General features: G+C 40.3%; 1 protein-coding gene across 3 annotated transcripts in view; it reads right to left on the bottom strand.

The window, feature by feature from the left end:
- The window catches only part of l(2)41Ab (lethal (2) 41Ab), a 212,838-nt gene that overhangs the window by 23,198 nt on the left and 167,641 nt on the right, over positions 1-21,999 (bottom strand). Inside the window, exon 5 of one of the 3 annotated variants that reach the window (XM_043211565.2) lies at positions 16,949-17,157. The exons of 1 other annotated variant lie outside the window; for it this stretch is intronic. In XM_043211565.2, the coding sequence (XP_043067500.1) occupies positions 16,949-17,157 (209 nt within the window). Of the gene's footprint in view, positions 1-16,948; positions 17,158-21,999 lie in introns of those variants that run through there. One more of the 3 variants, XM_070277132.1, reaches the window with a different exon arrangement.

Genomic DNA, 21,999 nt, shown 5'->3' on the forward strand with positions numbered 1-21,999 from the left:
CATCGAACAAGTGAACAGATGAACATCCGAAATACGCTCAGCCTTCGAACAGTGAGAATACTTTCGAGCTTTCGACTGAGCTTAGCTCATTGGACCCTTGCACAAAATTAAAACGTATTTGCCACAAGCTACAGGAATCATACCTCTACAATAGGGTGTTCTCAGTAAGATGCAACGCAGCTACTTCGGGCGACTACACCATCGAAGCTGGAGTTCCATAAGGAAGTGCACTCGGCCCTGGTCTATATGTTTTGCATAATGCGGATATTTCTACGATAGCGACGATACCGCTATCCTTAGTCGCTCCAGATGCCCAATGCAGGCAACAACCCAACTGCCTAATCATCTTATGATAGTGGAAAGGTGGCTGTCCGACTGGCGCATTAAAATAAACGAACAAAAGTGTAAACATATAACGTTTACTCTTAATAGACAAACATGCCCTCCGCTTTCACTAAACGGTATGCAGATCCCTCAAGCTAACAAAGTAACGAACCTTGGCGTCCACCTTGATAGACGACTTACCTGGCGTAAGCACATCGAATGCAAGAAGATGCACCTAAAACTGAAAACCAGCTGCCTCCACTGGATCATAAACTAACGATACAATTCAGTCCTAAAGCCAATCTGGACGTATGGCTCTAGCTGTGGGGGAACGCGAGCAGCAACAGCATAGACATCATATAGCGCACACAATAAAAATCTTGAGAACTATCACTGGGGCACATTGGTATGTTCGCAATGAAAACATCCACAGTGATCTGGGCATCCTCACAATGAAAGACAAAATCCAGAAGCAAAAAGAGTCATACAAAGAAAAACTGTCTTCGCACCCAAATTTTCTCGCTCGGGGACTCTTTAAAAAAAAAAAAATTAATTGTGCTCATTTAACAAGGTTCCCCTGGCCGACGATACACATGGCAATAGTTGAATTGATATTTTGATAGTCGCAACGATTGGCGAGTGCACGTGTAGAGTTCTCGCCAAAATGTTTGATTTTGAACGTGGGATTAAATTTTTACCGTTTGCAGCAATATTGTTAACCATTTTCTTTCTCCAAACGATGTCATTTGGAAGCATGACTTGGACTTTTTCTGATGAGCCACACATTTCAACAGGCACACACATCATTATTCCGTTGCATAAGGTGTTATAATTTTGGTCAAAAGTGACCAACGCAGTGAAGGAGACATTTTCGATCTCTGATCTGAAGGAAACATCTCATTCGCTGCGTTGAACACTTTTGAACAAAATTATAATACCCTATAAAGTAATTCTTGATTAGTACCACCTTCTGAATTTATACAATTTATTTCCGTATAATTTAGTATATTCTACATTTGTTTTTTATAAAATTCTCATTAAGATTTACATCCGATCATTACTGCAATGGTACATTTTCATACACATTAAAGTGTATGAAAATACAGGCATTCCATTTCCAAAGTACCAATAACCAACTGCAACTGCATTTTCCTTCCCTTTAATATAATCTTAAAATCGACTGGTTTGGTATTCATTTATTTTAGCTCTCCATCTTATTTCTTGCCATTCGGTTTTTTAAGGTATGCTTTCATCTAAGAGGGTGATGGTCACTAGCAATGAGAAAATGTCTCCATAGTAAATAATGTCGAAAAGTTTTAGTAGCCCAAACTATGGCGAGTACTTACTTTTCGATAGCACCGTAATTTAATTCGTGTTCATTAAGTGTTCTGCTAATGAAAGATATAGGATGGCCACTTCAACATTGCACTTTAACACTGCACTTTTGGTGACTCAAATGGGGGCTTTATTCACTAGGACCTATGGTATCACTTGAAGAGATGCACGGAGGACATATCGGTCAATTGCTCATTTGTTCTGAGAAATTTGTAGGGCGAATTGTTCTCAGTTTAGCCCTTGGGGTGGTCACAGATATGATCGGCTGCGTTAAAGTCGGCTGATGCGGATCATAAACAGAAGATTTCTTACGCTTAGGGGACTCATTTAGCAGCTGAAGGCCGCTAAACTGAGTGTCAAGTGCACAGAGTTGGTCATTGATTTTATGAAAACCAGTGATCAACTCTTTTAATCCATGCTTAGTCTGTCTCATGAACAACCTCATTTCGTCTTGGACAGACGAAAACTAGAAAACCAGACCTACGGGAAATGGCATCCAAAACTAAGGCTGTGAATCTGGCTCGACACTTGGCGCGTACGACGTTTTCATATAGCCAGCAATAGAGGGTAGGCTGGGATGAGGAGATTGCCTTGTTACAAGACTTCATTAAACAGACGAGTTTAAATTCCATTTTAAAAATTAAGAATATAAAAAAATATATAACAAGTTAAAAAACACTATACCTTGAACCATTTAGCACAATAGGAGCAGAATTGCACAAATAGAGATAAGACCTCTATTGCACACGAAAGAAAGAAACAAAAGAAGAGGAGGAAGCTGAGCTATGCTTGGAATTAAAGCAGTGATCGGCACCCCAATACATTAATATGATTTTACCGCATTAGTGTTAGTAACGTATAGCAGAAAGTAGGCTGTGAGCATGACGTTTCACACATTTATACTGTGTGTGTGTGGCAGAGCTCGGGCAGAGAAATTTCCTATGCCCCCGAGATAGGGCCGTGCCGACCTCTGAATTAAAGTTAAACAATTTATTAATTCGCCTCCAAAGAAACCACAGCACACGCGAAGCGAAAAAGCTTAAGTTAAAACTAAAGTTTCTCAAAATTCGATTCCCAAGTATGTATCGGCTCTGTCTTTGTCACTTTGGGCAGTCTGCAGGGGTCCTTATTGCTGTAACCGTTACTGTTGGAGGGTTAAGTGTTGACTGGGCTTTTCATAGAATTTTTAGTTGGTTGGAGATATTGCGTTGTTGGGAGTTCTCTTCTTCTTCTCGTAGTGCCTTGGTGAGTCGACTCGAAGCTTCTTTTAACTGTTTCTTTCCAGATGACGATCGAAGAACGATGCTTTGGCAGGACTTGCTGATCTATTTCTGCATTCGTGTCCTTTGTGTTATATGTTATATTTTGCCTTCGTGGTGTTGCGATTCGAGCTACTGAAGTCATAACTGACTCTAGCATGCTAGAGTCTGTTGATGTCATCTTTGATTATTACTTGCGGTGTAAGTTCAATGTGCGAACTTACAAACTTTGAGCCAGTTTGTGCTGTTAGAGGTTAACATAACGGTCTTGTCATGGCTGTTGGCTGTTGACTGGCTGTTGGTTTAGGCTAAAGAGTACAGGCGAGTGGTCTGATGATAGATTTGAGAGAGAACTGGCGCTAATCAGATTTCGTGGGATGTTTTTTGAAACTGCGAAATTAATCAAGTCTAGCAGTTTTCTGGGGTCACTGGGCAGTGTGTATGTGAACCAGGGGAAAAGCAGTCAAGTTTATTGCTAGGTTTATATTTGCGTAATACAGTTGTCTATCTTTCAAGTTGTAAGTAGTTAGTAGCAAAAGTGTTGTGGGAGAGGGGCTTGATGCGGTTTGTAATCAGGGTTCAGTGCCTCCATGGGCCTTTCCAACAGCATGATTGGTATTGTAAATCATAATCGGATTCGGAAATTGTGTTTGATTGTAAGGTGTGTTTCATTTGTAACTGGCAAATAACATTACGTCCATTTTTATTGACATTCATAAATTGTGCTAGCTCAAGTTTGTGCCGTGAAATTCCGTTGGCATTTGGTCAATTGGTCAATCATTATTGATTATTTTTACAAGGTGTTTTGGAGCATCTAAATAAAAATATTTTTATTTGTCAACATACTTTGCATGGTGTCTTGTATAAAAGTACTGAATTCATACATTCTTTTGTTTTAATTTGAGTATAATCGTTTCCTTATTATTTTCTATGTGCTGAACTGGTTGGTAAGGGAAGGTAGGTGATGGTTTGACATTGTAAGCAGGGCTCGCACGACCCGATTTTATACCGCTTGCAAAAAAAGAACCCGCTTAAAGTAAATAAAAAAAACAATAATTTATTCGACTCTTTACAATTCTAGTGTTTATTTGATTACATTTAGCGGCTAAATACGGAAATAATTGAAAAAAAACGTACGTTGCTGTGACGCCAATTTGACGGACATTGCTTTCATGAAGTTCTCTTATGATCATTTTCAAGAATGTTTCATTGCACTATGATTATTACTACGGTTGATTCGAAATTTGTATGTAAATGTTTTGTATTTTTGATTTTAAATTCTTAAAGTTATATTCTTTAGCTTTTTATGAGCTTTTCAAATCACACAATTGAAACAGCTGTTGGGAAATACAAAATTGGCGGCAAATTGCTGTTTACTTTTTTGCGTGAAAATAAATATTCTTTGTACGAAGAAACTGTATATAGTTATGGAAATTTAGAACCCACAAGTTTTTTTTTACTTCAATTAATGTTCAATTTTTGGGTATTTTTAATAGATTAAACTAAATTAACATAAGTCTCTTGAGTTTCGTGGAAGAAAACTAACGACCTGACGGCAGCTGACAAAAATTAATTACGCCAGTTTATACTAATATATGTCGTTCTTTATCGCTAATTAATAACTTTTCCCCGTTCATCCCCCTTTTCTCGCCATTTCGCAATATTCAGCGACTTTTGAATTTCGCATAGCGATCTCTTCGATATTTGGCTCAGCAATAATCGCAAAATATCACTTGTGTCAGATTTTATTTATAAAAAAATTAGCCATTACCACGTCAAAGATGATAAAAAATTATAAATCGAAATAAAATAAGTCATTTTGAATCATTTATAAAAGATAGACGAACGATATAAGTCAAAGAACACTAAATGGATATCACAAAACATATCAATTAAAATAAATGAAAATTATGTGACATCACAAAAACCAGGTCGCACAACCTTGTCTTATGCAAGCGCAGGATTGCATAATTGGCATCAGACCTTGCGAATGAAAAAGAGCATAACACACAAGTTTCTGCCAAAAAAGAATGTAATAAAAACGTAGCCCTTAAACAAATTATAAGAACAACTGCTGAATACCCAACAGAAATGAGAAAGCCAATACAAAAACCGACTCCACTCACATCAAATGAAGCTCTAGCGTATATCCTAGAAAATTCTTTAACCAAAAAGCAATATATTAACAGTAGGGTTTTAAATATAAATCATCACAGTGACATCTATCCGAGCTACAATCAAGTAATAGAAGCTAAAATGCAGTTTCGCCCGATGGGTATAGAAATTACAGAAACTACTGCTCATGTGCAAAACCTATTGAATCATTCTTCAAAGCGAATAATCTCCGAATAATGTGGAAAATAATAGTTTCCGAATCAAATTAATTTGCAGTTATGGCTTTGATGGATCAACTTTGATGGATGAAGTGCATATAAGCAGAATATTGAAATAAAAAAACCTGATGTTCAGGTCTTAGATCAAACTTTGTACCTTCTGTTATACCCATAAAAATAACCATTTCATTTAAACGAAATTCTTTTTGCAGGCCGCTGAAACTTCAATTTGTAAAAGAAACTTCTGATGATCATGGAAAAAAATCAGTAGACTATAGGTAATCTAGGTAATCGCGCAAAGCGCGAAAAGGCAGAGGTCCACAGAGGGAGAAGCCCCCCAGGCCAAGAAGAGGAAGGCCCAGCCGCAGCCGTCCAACCGCTCCTTCACCGAAGTAACGAAGGGAAGAACCCTAATTGGACTCCTGGACAAGGGCTCCAAGGATGGGATCATCCCCAAGGACCTTTGTTGACGAGTGGTAAACGAGTTGCATGGGCGCTTCGTGGAGGAGATGCGGAGGACCCCCACCAGAATGCGAAGACGCAGGATGGTATCAGGGTAGCGTCAAGGTGATTGCCTGCCAAGACGCGCGATCGGTAGAGACGTACAAGCGGATGGTTGCATCGCCGGGATGGTCTACCCTGTAGCTAAGCTGATGGCGGTTGACTGGGACGAGATCCCTAGCAAACCGAGGGCGCAAGTGTGGCTCACTGAAAAGCCAGCCGACCCTAAAACCATACTAACGATGCTTAGGATGTGCAACCCGACGCTTCCCACGGCGGACTGGAGAGTCGCCAAGGTCGAGGAGGCGGTGGGACTGCGGAGACAGGTCGTCCTCACACTCAACGAGGAGATCGTTAAAGCCCTGGAGAGGACGGAGCTGAAGTACGGATTCGAACACGTTTCGGTCCGTATCTACAAATCCGATGCGAAGGCTAAGCCAGGAGGTATCGGGCTGGAGGCAGACACGCAAGAGCCAGACTTGGAGGAGCCCACCGAAGAGGTGCACCCGGAAGGAATGTCGGATGAGGAGGAGGACATCCTGGAAGGGTACACCTCGGAGGAAAGCGTCTTGGCAAGGGCACTTAGTGGAGTCGGAATGAAGGAGGACTCTCTGCTAAGCTCCGAGACGGAGGCAGAAATTACTGTGGTGGAGATTTGTAAGGATATCCCTGACGATCTGGCAAATAAACCTCCTGCCCTCCTACTCCACCTCGCCGAGAGTGGAGCTGATGTGGCCCTCATCCAGGAACCCTGGATCCTAGGAGACAGGATTCTTGGGTTGGGGGCGTCGGAGTTTAGGCTCTGCAAAGCCGATACAACAGGTAAAAGGCGATCCTGCATCCTCACATAAAAGAACCTTTACCTCTTTTTGCTACCCAATTTCAGCAATGAAGACCACGTAGCCGTAGCCATAGAGAGCCCAAATGGCCCTTTAAGGATATGTTCGGCGTATATGGGCCACGACCAGGAGGCTCTCCTCGCACCCGCTAATCAAACAGCTGGTGGAAGACAGCAGGAAGCACAAGCTCAGTGGGGAAGCACTGATACGAACGAGAGGGGTGAGTCAATCTTCGATTTTATCCTAGGCTCCAATCTTCTGGTGGGTAACAGGGGTACAGAACCCACTTTCATAGTCAAGAACAGAAGGGAAGTACTTGACCTCACTCTTTACTCTGAATCCCTAGCAGACAGGATTGTTAGATGGGGAGTCCTAGAGAAACAGTCCTTCTCGGACCATCGATACATAGAATAAGACAAACTCAGAGACAGCCTGGGAGACGTATAAAGCGAACCTTAGGTAGTATAACAAAGAACTTTGCAAGGCAAAAAGGAATGCCTGGACCAAGTTCTGCACGAACATTCAGCAAACATCAGAGGCCTCCCGACTCCGGAAGGTCCTCGCAACTACTGCACCAAATGTGGGATACATTAAAATCTCAGAAGGCGTTGGACTTCGTCCAGCAGAGAAACCCTAGAGGCTCTATCAGAGACACATTTCCCGGGATGCTCTCGAGAATATAAAACCCTGGAAATGCAGAGACAGGGGAATAGCCTCTCCCCCCCTAACCAACTTGAATACCTATTGAGTGACAGGTTTCTCAGCTGGGCAATAAATAGATTCAAGTCTTTCAAATCCCCAGGCCCAGATGGCATTGTCCCGGCTCAACTAATTAAAGCCGGTCCCAATCTGAGGTCTTGGGTCAAGAAAGCTTTGTCGGCAATTTTCAGAGTAGGCATCGTACCTGCAATGTGGTTGCGGACGAAAGTATTTATACCCAAAGCGGGAAAACCATCTCACTGTACCCCTAAGGACTTCAGACCAATAAGCCTTTAAGAGATAAGATAATAAGAGATAATAAGAGAGACTAATCAGCCTCCATATTAATCTTACTTTAAACCCAGATGATATCTCAGGATCACAGCATGCGTATAGGAAGGGCCGATCCACGGAAACGGCACTCCACGAAATCACTACTTTTGTCGTAAAGGCACGTAAAGGCAGTGATAAAAAATACGCACTCATTGCTTTTCTAGACATTGAAGGTTCGTTCAACAACATCCTACCAAGCTCGATAATCAATGCGCTGACAGGACTAGAAATAGACAATCAATCCATACGCCTTATAGAGCAGATTCTGGTAAACAGGACAGTTGAGACGTCACTAGGAGGAGAATCTATTAATAGATACATCAGAAGAGGTACTTCGCAAGGAGGCGTACTCTCACGCCTACTCTGGAACGTGACGGTTAATAGCCTACTGCGATCCCTAGAAGGGGGTGGTTGCAAAGTTATCACTTACGCGGATGATGTCGCAATTGCCTTCTCTGAAAAATTTCCCCAGACTCTTTCTGACCGCATGACGGACAAACTTAGGGTCCTCTCAACGTGGGCAGTTAGAAATGGGCTAGGTGTAAACCCGTCCAAAACCGAGCTCGTCCTCTTCACCAGAAAGTACAAAATACCAAACTTAAGGCTTCCAAAACTATTAGGAGAAACACTATCTCTTAGCGATAGCGCCAAGTACCTAGGGATTACGCTAGACAGGAAACTGGACTGGAAGTCAAACACTATGGATAGAGCTAACAAGGCAACAATCGCGCTCTATACTTGCAGAAAAGCCATTGGCATTAAATGGGGAATGTCCCCAAAAATAGTAAGATGGCTTTACACAGCAGTTATAAGACCCATCCTTTTCTACGGGGTGGTGGTCTAGTGGCCTGCTCTCACAAACTCCACAATTAGAGAGAAACTTAGGAAAACGCAAAGGATGGCGGAGGACTGTATCACAGGCAGCCTACGTACCACACCGACGGATGCCCTAGACTTCATACTCGACCTATTACCGGTAGAGATAATGGGGGTCAAGATAGCCACGCTATCGGCAATCAGGCTACGCGAGACGGGCACATAAAAATGGACTGACTATGGAAATACCACTGAACATACCACTGAACGGGTCTACAGACTACTGTTTACCTGTCGATCATCCCACCTTAAAATACAAGGTCTACATTCCAACAAGGGAGGAATGAGCCACACAAATCCCGGGACCAGCCGGTTCCCTCCATATTTACACAGACGGTTCAAAATTGAATGGCCAGGTGGGAGCCGGTATTCATTGCTAACGGCTGTGTCTAAATGAGTCCTTCAGACTCCCCGACCACTGTAGTGTGTTCCAAGCAGAAGTAATAGCTATCGGAGAAGCACTCAGATCCCCAGCACTTACTGGCAAACAAGACACAATCTGTATCTTTTCAGACAGTCAAGCGGCACTCAAATGACAGTCGCAGATCTCTTAACGAGATGGCAGAGTAGCATGACATCCACCTCATGGGCATAGGGACCACGAGGGTAATTGCGCCACCCACGAACTGGCAGGAGCAGGTACTACCAATCCTCTCCTACCGAAGAAGGAACCAGAAGGATCCCCTTAGCTACGTGTAGGCTAAAATGCAGGGATCACTTTGACCGCGTATCACTGAGAAATGGAGAAATCTCCAAAACTGCAGGATATGGCCCATCCGATCTAGGAAGAGGTCAATGATGCTTATCGCCCTTAATAGGCAGGACTGTAGTCTGGCGGTCAAGGCCATTACGGGACATCGGTTAATAGGAGCACATGCGGCAAGACTAGCGGTGCCACATTATGACTACTGCAGGAGCTGTGGGAACGTAGAAGAGGAAGAGACAGTCGCACACCTCCTGTGTCAATGCCCTGCGCTGGGGCGCAGCCGACGCAAATTCTTGGGCGCAGCAATACTTACAGACCTAACAGACCTCGCGGAGGTCGCTCCACACAGACTGGTAGCTTTCATCCGTAAATCTGGATGGGACCGCGAGCCGCTTAGGTAATCTAAAACCGTTTTATTATACACTGAAAATAAAGGAAGTTTGCATCAACAGCTAGATTAGATTGCTCTAATCTGCTTTTGACTCGGATAAAGCCATCGGATCCGAAAATGGGGCCAATATTATAAGAGAACTCTTTTTATCTACGGTTTGTATCGCTGTAACTATTTTCATTTTGCGTTAAATTTAAGGATGTAGTCTCATGTGTGAGGTTGAAAAAATCGATTTTTTTCACATATTTCGATAGTATTGTTTATTAAGAATGTACTGTTAAAGTTTCAAATAAAAATATCAAATAATGACAGAGATACAGCCCATAATCGAGAGCGCGCCTACACCGAAAAGTATGAGTTTCTCGGTAGCGTCTAAACTTTAAACGCGTTTTTCTCGGAACGACATTTTTGTGTGCGGCGCAGGTGATTCACAAAATTCTATGGTACCGATCTAGCTGAAATTTGGATATGTTGTTCTTAAAAGTAACACCTCTGTCCCGTACTGGAATCATTTTTTATTAATTTATTTAATTTATTTTTAATGATTAGTTTTTTTTTTATTATTAATTTAAGATAAGATTTTTAAATTAAAAATTTTTTTTTTTTGTGTGTTCGCCAGTTTGTTGTTTATTTATGAAAATATTTCATTCTAGTACGGGACAGAGCCAAAAGCTTACAAAACAATAATCTATTCTAATTTTTTGTTTCGGATGACTCTAGCAGTCGAAATCACCTGCGCCAGTGACCTACCTTTTTTTTTATATGCATACTTTGGCATGCTATAAAGTGTATTAAACTACACAAGAATAAATTAAACAAAATATTTTCAAATAGTTTATGATGCCTATAAAAACATATGTGAAAATTGAAACGATCGCATTATTTTGTATTACAAAAAATTTTTTTTGAAATAACCTCTAAAAAGTAGGCCGGAACATGAGACTACATCCTTAATGCGCTAAATTGTACACAGGAGGATTGTACGTGCTTGGCTCAATTCGTCTAGGCATAGAGCTTCCATTGGCCCTCTGTTGGATTTTTAGCAGAATCGGAGCATGTATGCAACAATCCGTTGAATTTTGTAGAACGAGTTGCTGTGCTGGCCGTTATATAATTCTTTTTTGAATAGTTCGAATAGTTGTAGTTCCGGTGTGACTGAAACCTTTCCACCAAATATGTGGCTTGAGATGTGCAATTTGTTTAATGAAGGTCAGAGCGATAGATTTCCACTCTGACTGGAGATCTAACGGGAGTTTATCGGCCCATGCTATTTTTTCTTCCACCCGGTGTTGCATGAAGATTTTTGCCTTTACTACAATTGGAGCAAATAACCCTATTGGGTCGAAGATTTGTGATAACTCAGAGCGACCACTGGTTTTGTTATATAAGGAGCTTCGCTTTTTTGTTTTCTTCCGCAAAGTTGGTCTTTGTTGGGTATCCATATGAGCCCAAGGGTTTTGACGTTGTATTGGTCCTGCAATAGGTCTGCATTGCCGGAGCACCATTTTTTAAGCTTGAAGCCGTGTGGGAATACTATTTTGTTGAGTTCCCATGAGTTTTGTTGCCAGGAATGGTTCTGTCTTGGTGACTGTTTAAAGTCAGTAGTAGCTAAGGTCCTCCACTGGATCGTTTCGCCAAACTATTAGTTGATTAAATTTATCATCCGGGTTGATCTATACTTAACGGTGAATATTTTCTATGTCCGCCGTGAATACATACTTATGTGTTCGGAACCGAAACTTTTTAATAGCAATGTCTTTTGACTGCCCTAGGGCTGAAGGGTGTTTGGCAAAAGGCATCTTTACAACAAGCCTTCCGTCGGATACTCTTTTCAGGTTTTCTACAAAGTGTTTCTCACAATGTATTTCTGTCGGAGATCGATGCGCCTTTTTTTCCACACAGGACACGGCCGATTGAGTTCTGGACTTTATTCTTTCTGCGACAATTCATCCTTTCTGCCATAATTTTGTTTGTTGGAGCATGGCACCATCTGTTCCAATTTTTTGTTGATTCGGAAGGAGTAACGAGTATTAGTGTTCGGTGCCTATTGGTAGATCAATTCTCGCAAGTTTTTCGAACTGTGGATCTGCTAATTCACACTAATTGTGTATTTCCAACTCGCAATGAGAGAGTTGCTGGTTGGTCAGCTATAATGTGCGGAAAGACTTCTATGCGCTGGGTAATTTTCCATAAAGAGACCTTACTAGAACAGTCACTCATCCTGAATCCACCAGTTCACCAATTTGTCTGTCTATTATATGCTTGGACGTCTACCTTTGGTGTGGCATTTTTATTGATTATTTTATTTTTATTCTGTTAGGATAAGTTAACGCAAAGGGTACATTAACTGATAGCTGTGTTTTTGCATCAACTTGCACTTAAACAAGTTTGACGCGGAGAAAGAAATGAGTTCAAAATAGGTTTGTCTGAAACTGATTTTATTAATATAAAACTGCAATATTTTTAGCTAAGTTACTACATAAATATTGCTAAGGTGTTAAATTAATGGAGAAAGAGCACAAAGTAACCGGAACCAGAGCTCTAATAAGAGATCTCATCAAACACCCTTTTCACAAAAGTTTTGCAACAACATTCTTTTTTCTTCTTTTCTAAATTTATACAAATTCAGTCAAGTAAAGGAAGCCTTTCAAATGTTTACTTCCCTCCAAGAAGTCTACTGCCCTGCAGGAGTCTGCAATGCGATACGATAGATCAGTGCAAAGCACAATGCACATCTAGTGACTCACAAAGACAGGAACTTGTACAATGCGTATTTTCGGGTCAGGCCGCAGCCGCTGTTTTAGTGTAAAGTTTATATATTAGGCTTAAGAATATACTTAGTTAGACTTAGTTGGTCAAAAGCCGACTCTGTCTCGTCCGTTTGACTTCAACGGGCCCTTTTTACAGAGTTTTAGCTTCGAGGTTCAAAGTCAAGGTCGGGGCGATCTCACCCTCATCGATAACTTTAGCTTAGCAATGTCTAGCCGGGCCGCACTATCTGTACATTCATTAGGCTTCCAGCGGATCCTGCCTGAGACGCAACGACCAAACAACCCAGCAATCGATAGGCCGTCTAACTCTGTAACAGAGAGCTGCAATGATCACAATTTTTTCAATGGTACCTGATCATTGAACCGGACTTTTGTCCGAGCGAACATTCAGATCCAATCCTTTTTTCATGTTTCATAATGATTTTCAACCATCGAACGCTTTGTGTGAGCTGCAAAGAATAATTTAGAGCAGTGGTCGGCACCCCAATACATTGATTTGATTTTAACGCATTAGTATTAGTAACGAATAGCAGAAAGTAGGCTGTGAGCATGACGTTTCACACATTAATAGTGTGTGTGTGGCAGAGCTCGGGCAGAGAAATTTCCTATGCCCGTGCATAGGGCCGTGCCGACCACTGATTTAGGGTTAAATATATTTAGTTTTGGTATTTACTGATATTTGGTAATATTTGCTTCTGCTGGTTCCAACAAAAGCTTTTGGAACTTTTTTTTAGATACAAACAATATCAAAGAATTGTATATTATGTTTTATATTATTTATTTTATAAATAATAATAACTATATAAATAATGAAACACTTGAAACTAAGCTTTAATTTAGTAGGGCCAATAGTATCTAGAATAGATTTTCTCCTCAATGGCGCAATCCAAAAAAAAAAAAAAAAAGAAACCCTTGGGTCGTCTGCGACTGGTTTCTTGGTCTTTACATACCTGTGCGCATACGAGCCACAGGATCCGTGACAGGTCAAAGTCTGGTCGTCGCACTTCCGCTACACCAAGGAAACACCGCGCATACGCGCCAGCGCCCATCTCAGAGCTCTATGGCGTGGCTCGATTATTCTTGCATCTCCGGCTTATCCTTGTCATGTGGCGTACACTTGCCCTCTGCATATAGGATTGCAGTATAAGTCACATTTCGTTGACCACGACCCAACTCATTTTGTGGTGAAATTTGCGGTGGTAGTAGTCGATTAGTAAGCTCGTAATTTTTGTGTGATACTCCCAGTCGTGGAATTGATATCGGTTTCAACGGTTTTTTGACTGGTTCGATTCGATCGATACTCCCAGTCGTAGAATTGATATCGGTTTCAACGGTTTTAAAATTTGCAGATCCTTGCCATCCCGTGCGTTTGTAAGCGACTGCTGAAAAGTCGATCATATCGACGCATTTCCGCGAAAGTATCGTAAGTCGCCTTTTTTCGAAATTGAGATTTGAATGAAAAATTGTTAGGCACCTAATGTCTTACTACCCTGTGAAATAATCTAACTGAAAACCCTATAGAAACCTATTAAGTTTCAATTTTATCGTATGTTACAGTGCTTTTTAATCTGCGCGCGAAATTATCGTATGTCCATACAAATTTTTTGCATGGAAATACTTCAAATGCACAAAAGTAAAGAAATACAATAACAAATGTTTCTAATCGCTTAAACTTCTTATGATTTTGCTTATTGTTTGTAACAGATGAAATAAAAAAAAAGCTTCTCCTGTAAAATTGGATTTTTCAACATGCGATACCTTCGCGGAAATGCGTCGATATAGGTATTTGCAAAGATATGTAATTGAGTGGCTGCTGCTTTAAGTGTCAAACCTAGATACCGGGGGACTCGCATTCCCTTGATGTGTTGAAGTTGCTGTTTTCAATAGTTCCAATCACGACCTTCTTCTTCTTTGACTGGTTCGTCGCAGCCCGTCACGGATCTATGTACTGCTTGCAAAATTAATTTCGCTTGTATAATGTAAAATCCTAGTAAGCCGAATGGTTAGATTTCAGATTCGCTGCTTTGAAGCCAATCGTCTACGAAAATATTCCGTAGTATCGCGTCTATTGCATCTGGATACTATGGGGTGAATCGCTTGACATTTTTGTTCCTGACATATGTCGCGGCTGCTGGGGAGCAAGATGAGCCGAAAGTCATGACTGTCATAACGTACCTGTCGGGCTCTCGTCTCGTATCTCCGACCGAATCTTCACTTGATGAAACATTCCACTTATGTCCTAGCTGATGCCTATGCGTCGTTCCTGTAATCGTTGTACATCTACTACTAAGAAAGGTAGTTGTTCCGGTCCGTTTGGTAGTCCTGTGTTGAGAGATATGCCTTGCGCTCTGGTTGCTGCTTCCCATACAATTCTCAACTTGCGTTTATTCGGATTAGAGACTACAAATATTGGCAAGTATGTCTCTTATCTGTTATGTCGTTCTTTTAAAGTTTACTTACGTATCCATTTTCCTCCTATCGCTTGAGCTGCTGGTTCATGAAGCTCTGGGTATTGTCATTTTGTTAAATTGTTTTCAATTAAAAAGGCTAAAGCATTTTCAGGACTTATTGTTGTCATCACTTTCTGCTTAAATTAGTTTGTCATACCAGCTATATTTTCTCTATTCAATGCATTTTGCAGTAGAGGAGAAGAGTCGCCCGTTTTCAATTTTTTGGCCAATGTAGAAGTTGCATGCAACAACAGTGGCTGGAATCTTCAGTTTGATCCACCAGAATAGGTGCCAATTTTCGCTTTAATCTGGGTCCTGCCTCAGTGAATGTCAAGCGTTTGCGACCAGGCTTTTCGCGTCGAATATCATCTTTAAAAAACAAAATTTTTAAAGATGATGCGAGCCATTGCGCTTGCTTTTCTTTGAGACGGTCGAGCATTCTGTTGCATTTTGGCAAATTAGTATTAATGAATCCAAAGAAAACCCTGAGTTTATGTTTTAATATGGTTTGCTGGACATCACTTAATTCAGCCTCTTCAATATTTTGCAAAACAAACTGCTGCACAGCAGCTTGTTGGCGGTTGTTGTCGCTCCAAACATCAAGCAACGCTGAATGTAAAAATGTAATTGCAACTGCAACATTTGAGTATTTCCGAAAGTCGGAAACAAATGGAGAAAATGGAAAATTCTTTACAATAAGACCTCTGTTCAGCTCCAAAATCAAGTGTTGCATACTGCCTCGGTGTAGCTTCTCGGGTAAACCGTTACAATTTTGGGATCTGAACTGCCACCCTAAAATGGCTATGCTCACACTTTCTAGTTTAAGGATCCAATCCAATATATCTAGATTGTATGCATCTATCGTATGTATTCATCTGCTGGCTGCTTTCCAGACTTTTTTTTAATCTCTGTTAACATAAAAAACTCTGCTGTACAATAAAACTATAAAGAAGAGCATTATAGTTGCGGAGCAAGTTGCGTCTAAGCCAGTGGTCGGACCGGCCCTATCCCGCGGTCATAGGAAATTTTTCTGCCCGAGCTCTGCCAAACACACACACACAGTATAAATGTGTGAAACGTCATGCTCACAGCCTACTTTCTGCTACTCGTTACTACCCTTCAGTACCATACCTCAAGGATTACTCAAGGAAACGTCTAGGTACTAGTATTGCCACCCGAGGAATTCTCGGGGTATGTTTCAAACAAACCATCAAGGAATTTCCATAGAAGAGTTCCTCGCATCGAGGAATTCGAACAACTCAAGGAATACTGCAGGATTCCTGCAGTTATTCGAAGAGCATTTCAAAGTAAATACCCCAGGGAATCCCTGGGGTATACTCTCAGGAATCTTTGAGGAAATACCCCAAGGAATCCCTGGGGCATACTCTCAGGAATCATTGAGGAAATACCCCAAGGAATCCCTGGGGTATACCGTGAGGAATCTGTAAGGAACTCATACAGTTTGGTCATACCGTGTGGTTGCAACTCAATCTACGATCGAGATCAACGATCGATAATATCTGCTCAATTTACATGTTTTAGATATTTGGTCTACATCATCATTTCACTTTGCTTTACTTCTAATTGATAAACTTATGTTGGTACCTCCTTATCGAAGCAACAAGATTCTTTGAAATCTTGTACTTTTTTTTTAAATCCTGGATCTATTTCCGCGATAGGGGTCCTCCTCTTCACGCACACTACAGTGTATTTAAGTACAATTTCTGCGGTTAATGTAATATTTAAGATAAAATAGCTGGATTCGGCTTTATCTTGTAACGGCCATAGAACTTTACGATCGGAAACTATCGTGTTTTTTTATTTTAGAATGTTGATAGTTTTGATGAATAAGGTTAATGATCCCAAATTTTATAGGCTTGGACAATAACTTTTTTTTCTGCGACATGTGAATATTAAAAAAGAAGCGGGATACACTTACAATCCTAAAGGAAAACTATATCTGACATTTGCATTATATATCCCATAATAGAAAAGACCAGTGGTCCATTTTTGGTATAAATAGCCGCTCACGACTCTAATGTTGAGTCCTACTTTCAAACTCGGGCTTGTTTCCCGAGTGCATGGATAAAAAGTTAAAATACATATATGTAAATTTAAATTTAAAAATTACCTTGAGTTTTTGGCTAAGTTCAGTCTGTTCGTGTTCAAACTCAGTTTCTTCAAAATCGTGGTGAATCCTTTTTTTGTATATTTTTTCATTTAGAAGTTCCAACTTTGAAGTAAATTTTTGTATGCATAATTTAAGGTCCTTTGTCTTACCTTCTGACACTTCAAGCTCCTGATCAATTTTTAGAGACTTTTGCTTAATAATGGATAATTCTGAAACAAAAAATAAAAAGTATATTTTTAAATTAATATACAATAGGAAATAACAAAGGCTTATGTCGTTCTTGCAGCAGTATATAATTTACTGAAACTTACACCAAACTTGGCAAACGTAAAGAAGCATTTTCTCGTTTCGTTCTTGGTCGCTCCGTTTTTCTTTGTAAAGCTTTAAGGCGCGCTCGCATTATTATTCTCCCCACCACTCTGATTTTGGGTCGTTCGCTACTGACTGGTTTACATTAGCTTAGTTATAAATCAGACATAAATAACAGAAATATCGAGCTTATTCTTGGCAATTTTGAAACATTATTTTGCGGTAACGGTAAATGCTCGGTAACTTAACATTGGTGACCTCGACACAATCATGTGCAAAAAAAATATATCAGCATCAATATAAAGGCTGTGTTTTTCCAAACATTTTTTCCGCTATTTGGACTTTCTGTTTACCACGCATTCACTCAGTCATAAAGCACACGCGTTTGGATGGAAGATTTGAAGGGATTTGTATCAGAGTTTCAGGTCCCGCATAGGGAGCTGGCCAAACTGGACAAAACAAAACATTATTTTTTTTCGTTAAAACAGAAAAAACATTGCGTCAATGCATAGCAATAACATTGTATCAAACATTTTATCCGCTATTTAGACTTGCTTTTTACCGTGCATTTACCCCGTTATATAGCAGAGGCACAGATTTATACGAACGACACTTTAATACAGGGGAAAAAATTAATTTTGTAGGACTTTGGTGTCGCTGTGAACTGAACTTTAAAAGGTGAATCTATTCTGGAACTCCGTTTCCCCAAGCAGAGTGTTTTTTTTTGCGTCATAACCTTGCCACCATGCTTTAGGATTTGGGAAGGTTGCGCCAGGCTTTAAAAATTATGTTCTCACCTATTGTACATCCCGCTTATCGATCGGGTTGAAAAACTTCAAAGCCTGCGGCCCTGCTTCTGTTATTCATCGTTGGAAACAGTTCATGATGTGTTTTGGGACTTATTTAACGCGTATGTTAAAACCCTATCTAGCTTAGGCTCACCAAATTGCGGGATGCCCCGAGGTGCTGCAACAAATGCTGGACCCACCCACACAGGATAAATGAAACGAGATGCAGGCGAAGAGGTTCAGCACAGAGGTGCCGAATGTTAGAACACGTCAAATTCTCGATGGCCATGCCACTCCCATAGGCCATTCGGTTGGAAAGTCGGAGGCATGGTAACCAAACTAGATCGTCGTTTATTCGTTTTGCTATGGTGCCTTTTTTTGAATGCCTGTTATGTGACGATGCATCCCACCTAATCCAATCCTAATCCACCTATCTATATTTTTTATGGAGAAAAATTGTTGTTCTGTGAAAATTTTTCCCAGTAAAAACCTTTTTTTTAAGTTAGAGTGCACTTATTTCAAGGAGGAAGATCGTCTTTATTTCTTTCCCTTGTCACTGCCTATTGAAAGCAAGGATTCGTTAATAGCTGTGACAGTATCAATTATGTGACGGTATCAAAAAGGCGTAAAATACAATCAAAAAAAATTAAACACTGATTGTCGTACACCCGATTTGAGGCGGCCAGTGCCTTTGGGTAATTGGTCTCAGTTATTTGGTATGCTTTCACGGTCACCAACGCTTCTTTCTCCAGACATGAAAACAGGTGATTGAATTTTTCCTCGTCGCTAAGATTTGGATCGCTATCTATGAGACTGGTGAATAAACCAATAAAGTTCTTATACTCTGAGTAGCATCCGGAAAACTTGGGTAAATTCATTCGAGGTAAATTTTTATTTTGGGAGCTTGTTGTATTAAGGGTCGAGTTAAGTAACGGTGGTCTTTGATTTTGTACATTAGCTGACATATAAAGAGATTTTGTGGCTACACACTTGTCCTCAAGCTCAGCTCGCGAGGACAATACCGGATTAATGGACTCAATTTCCTCTTGAAGGTTAAATGCACGATTTATGTAATTGTTTAAAATGTCTAATTTGCACTCTAATTCGCTGCCTCGAATGCATACGAATTGTTGTTGCATAAACTCTCCCATGCGGTCTATGTCACCCTTAACACTTTCAAGACGCGAGAGTAATAAATTGGCACGATCGTTGCCATCATTGACATCATGTACACTTGAACTTTGCTAACGACTTAAACGTCGCTTCGGAGCCATGATGGAATTTTACGCTAAAATGTCAATAAAAGTGAATCTTTGCCACCCACTGACTTAATTGAAATTAAATTCTCAAGTAGAAATCACAGCTATCTAGTGTTGCGATAGGTTATTGATTGAACTTATTTTAACTTTGAACTTTTTTTATAACTGTACCCGAATTGCATGTAAGCTGAAGTGCAAGCGTGAGCTGTTACTCTGCAGCAGAGAGACAAATTGAACATCTCGAATTTACAAAACTCGGGCTAAGCGCAATTAAGCTGCTACAACGATTTTCAAAGCTCCCTCTGATCGATAAACTGTATTTTTTCTGTATGTATGTGTGTGGTGTGTGCGATGGTATGTGCATGTGAAGAGAGAAAGAACGGCACCAAGCAACTAAAGAACCAACCTGTAATCTTGACACGTGTTTGCCCCAAAACTTACGCCTTGGCTGATATTTTGCAGGCTTATTTACTGAAATGCTATCAATGTATTTGTCAATGCTATCAATGTAGGCTATGTATTTACTGAAATGCTATCAATATGTTACTTAGCGATTAGCGAAATCCAGCGGCGTGTCCAGTACAAGCCCAAACTGAGATTCCACGGTATATGTATATATGTAAAGCTGATCTGCTATATAAACGATGAATTCCAGCGGCGTACAAGCCCAAACTGAGATTGCGAATGTACGTATAGCTGATCTGCTATGTATATATGATGATACGTCCTTCTGAGTCCACCCGGGGGCGCCAAAAAATGTCTGCTCCAAATGGAAAACTGCGAAAATGCCTGTTTCAGGCCAGCAACTATGGTCCCAGTAGAAACTCATCAACCAAATTCAATGGAAGTTCATTTATTATTAGTTTCTATCTGCTCCTTCTCTTCTTTCATTCGAAACTGCGACGCAGCGAGTAACAAAACGAGTACTTAACAGAGCGATAATATCTTTAGGCGGTACAATTCAAATATTTCTCATTAGCATGGGCGTAAGGAATCTTGCAGCTCGGGCTCGTTGGGGGTTATTTTATTTGCTCGTAGCTTGCTATGCCCCGTCTCATAGCTAAGTAGCCCAAGTTGAGAGTTCTACGTATTTCCCTCACATATTATTTTTATAAACACGTTACGACTAAACTTCCTGGAATAGGGCCTTGCCGACCACTGATTTAAATACTTCATATATAGGAATTCAAGTCTAATGCCAACGTAAATCCTTTTAACGTTTAGTTCGAAAGTGTTATTAAAGTGTTATTTATTAATGGACTAAGATTCCATAAGAGAATCTCTCTTTCTCCGATACCAAGAAAAGTTTTTTAAAGGTGGTACGCTACGGACCTTGTTTAATTTGGCCAACGGACAATAATTCGAAAAATGACTGAGATCCAATTCACGTGTCTATCCCCTGAGGCAAAAAAAAAAGGATCTGCTACTGGTAAGCTGTTTGGTAGTTCTCAATCTTGCACTTTTATTTGGAAAGGAATTTGAAGGACGAAACATATGGGACCTTTTCGGAAAGGCAAACCCGTATGGAACATTCATTTAATGGATGGGGAATGGTGCTCAGTGGAAATAGGCTTTTGAGGTAATTGATGAAAAGTATATTTTGCCCGAATTTCAGACCTAAATGAAATACACAAAATTTCACGAAAATCGGTGGAACCATTTTAGAGGAGTATAATTACGGCTGAGCCTTTTCATATAGAGGGATGAAAAATAGATATTGTCCGATTCACAGACCTAACGGAAATTACGAAAATCAATCGAGTTATAGTTGAGTATCTCGGTTAAAGGTACGGCTTGGAGGTCAGGCTTCTAGATTCAGATCAAGAAGGTGTATAGATGTAATTTGTTTCAATACTTTCATTCCTCTCGAAGAGATTTTTTAACCTTCTCCTTTCTACATTTTTTGCACAGTTTTTTTAAACAAAGTATTCGCCCACCACGATTCCGGCTTAGCGTTACAATTATAATATCCGAGCATCCAACCTTATTTTTTACCCATCTTTTTCTAAAAGTAGTTTAATATCGCATCTTTATTATTAAGGAGTTCTATTCTTAACGTGTCTCCTTTACTCTCGGATCGGTCCCCGCGAGACGCAAGTCATGTGGCTATCGTCCCTCGGTCAGCAGGACGGGAGGTGGGCTGTACATATGCAGTGGGAACCACGAGAAAAAAAATTAACTCAGCTGGGTACATAATTTAACAGCCTTCAGATTTTCAATTAGACCCGTAAGCGCTATTAGGATGCTGCAGCCACGGACATCATTAAAAGGCTTCATCCCCCTCATCATAATCTAGAGCTTTTCACCTTTCCTGAGTGGCAACTAAGATTCGCTATCTTTTGTGAGGTTGATTTTCACCAACTGTATAGCATCGATACATCTGATCGATTGATTTGATTGGTCGATATAACATCCTAAGCAGTTGTTCTGAAATTCTAAGCAATTTGAAAGAATCACACTGTATCAAAACCGGAACTAAAATAAAAATATATTATTTCAAACTATTTTGAAGAAGATAATTGGCGCAGTCGGTAGGATGTGCAAAAGTGACCAGTGATCAATCGAGATCATAGAACATCGTTGAAGTATTTTATGCTAATGCAACTGCAGCTATATTACTAATCGCGAGTGTTAATCGTTAATCACATCCGCAAAAGAGTAACGTGTTAATTTCAATTTGTAGCCCACTTTTCGA

This window comes from Drosophila bipectinata, chromosome 2L, assembly GCF_030179905.1.
Source record: "Drosophila bipectinata strain 14024-0381.07 chromosome 2L, DbipHiC1v2, whole genome shotgun sequence".
NCBI classification, from domain to species: Eukaryota; Metazoa; Arthropoda; class Insecta; order Diptera; family Drosophilidae; genus Drosophila; species Drosophila bipectinata.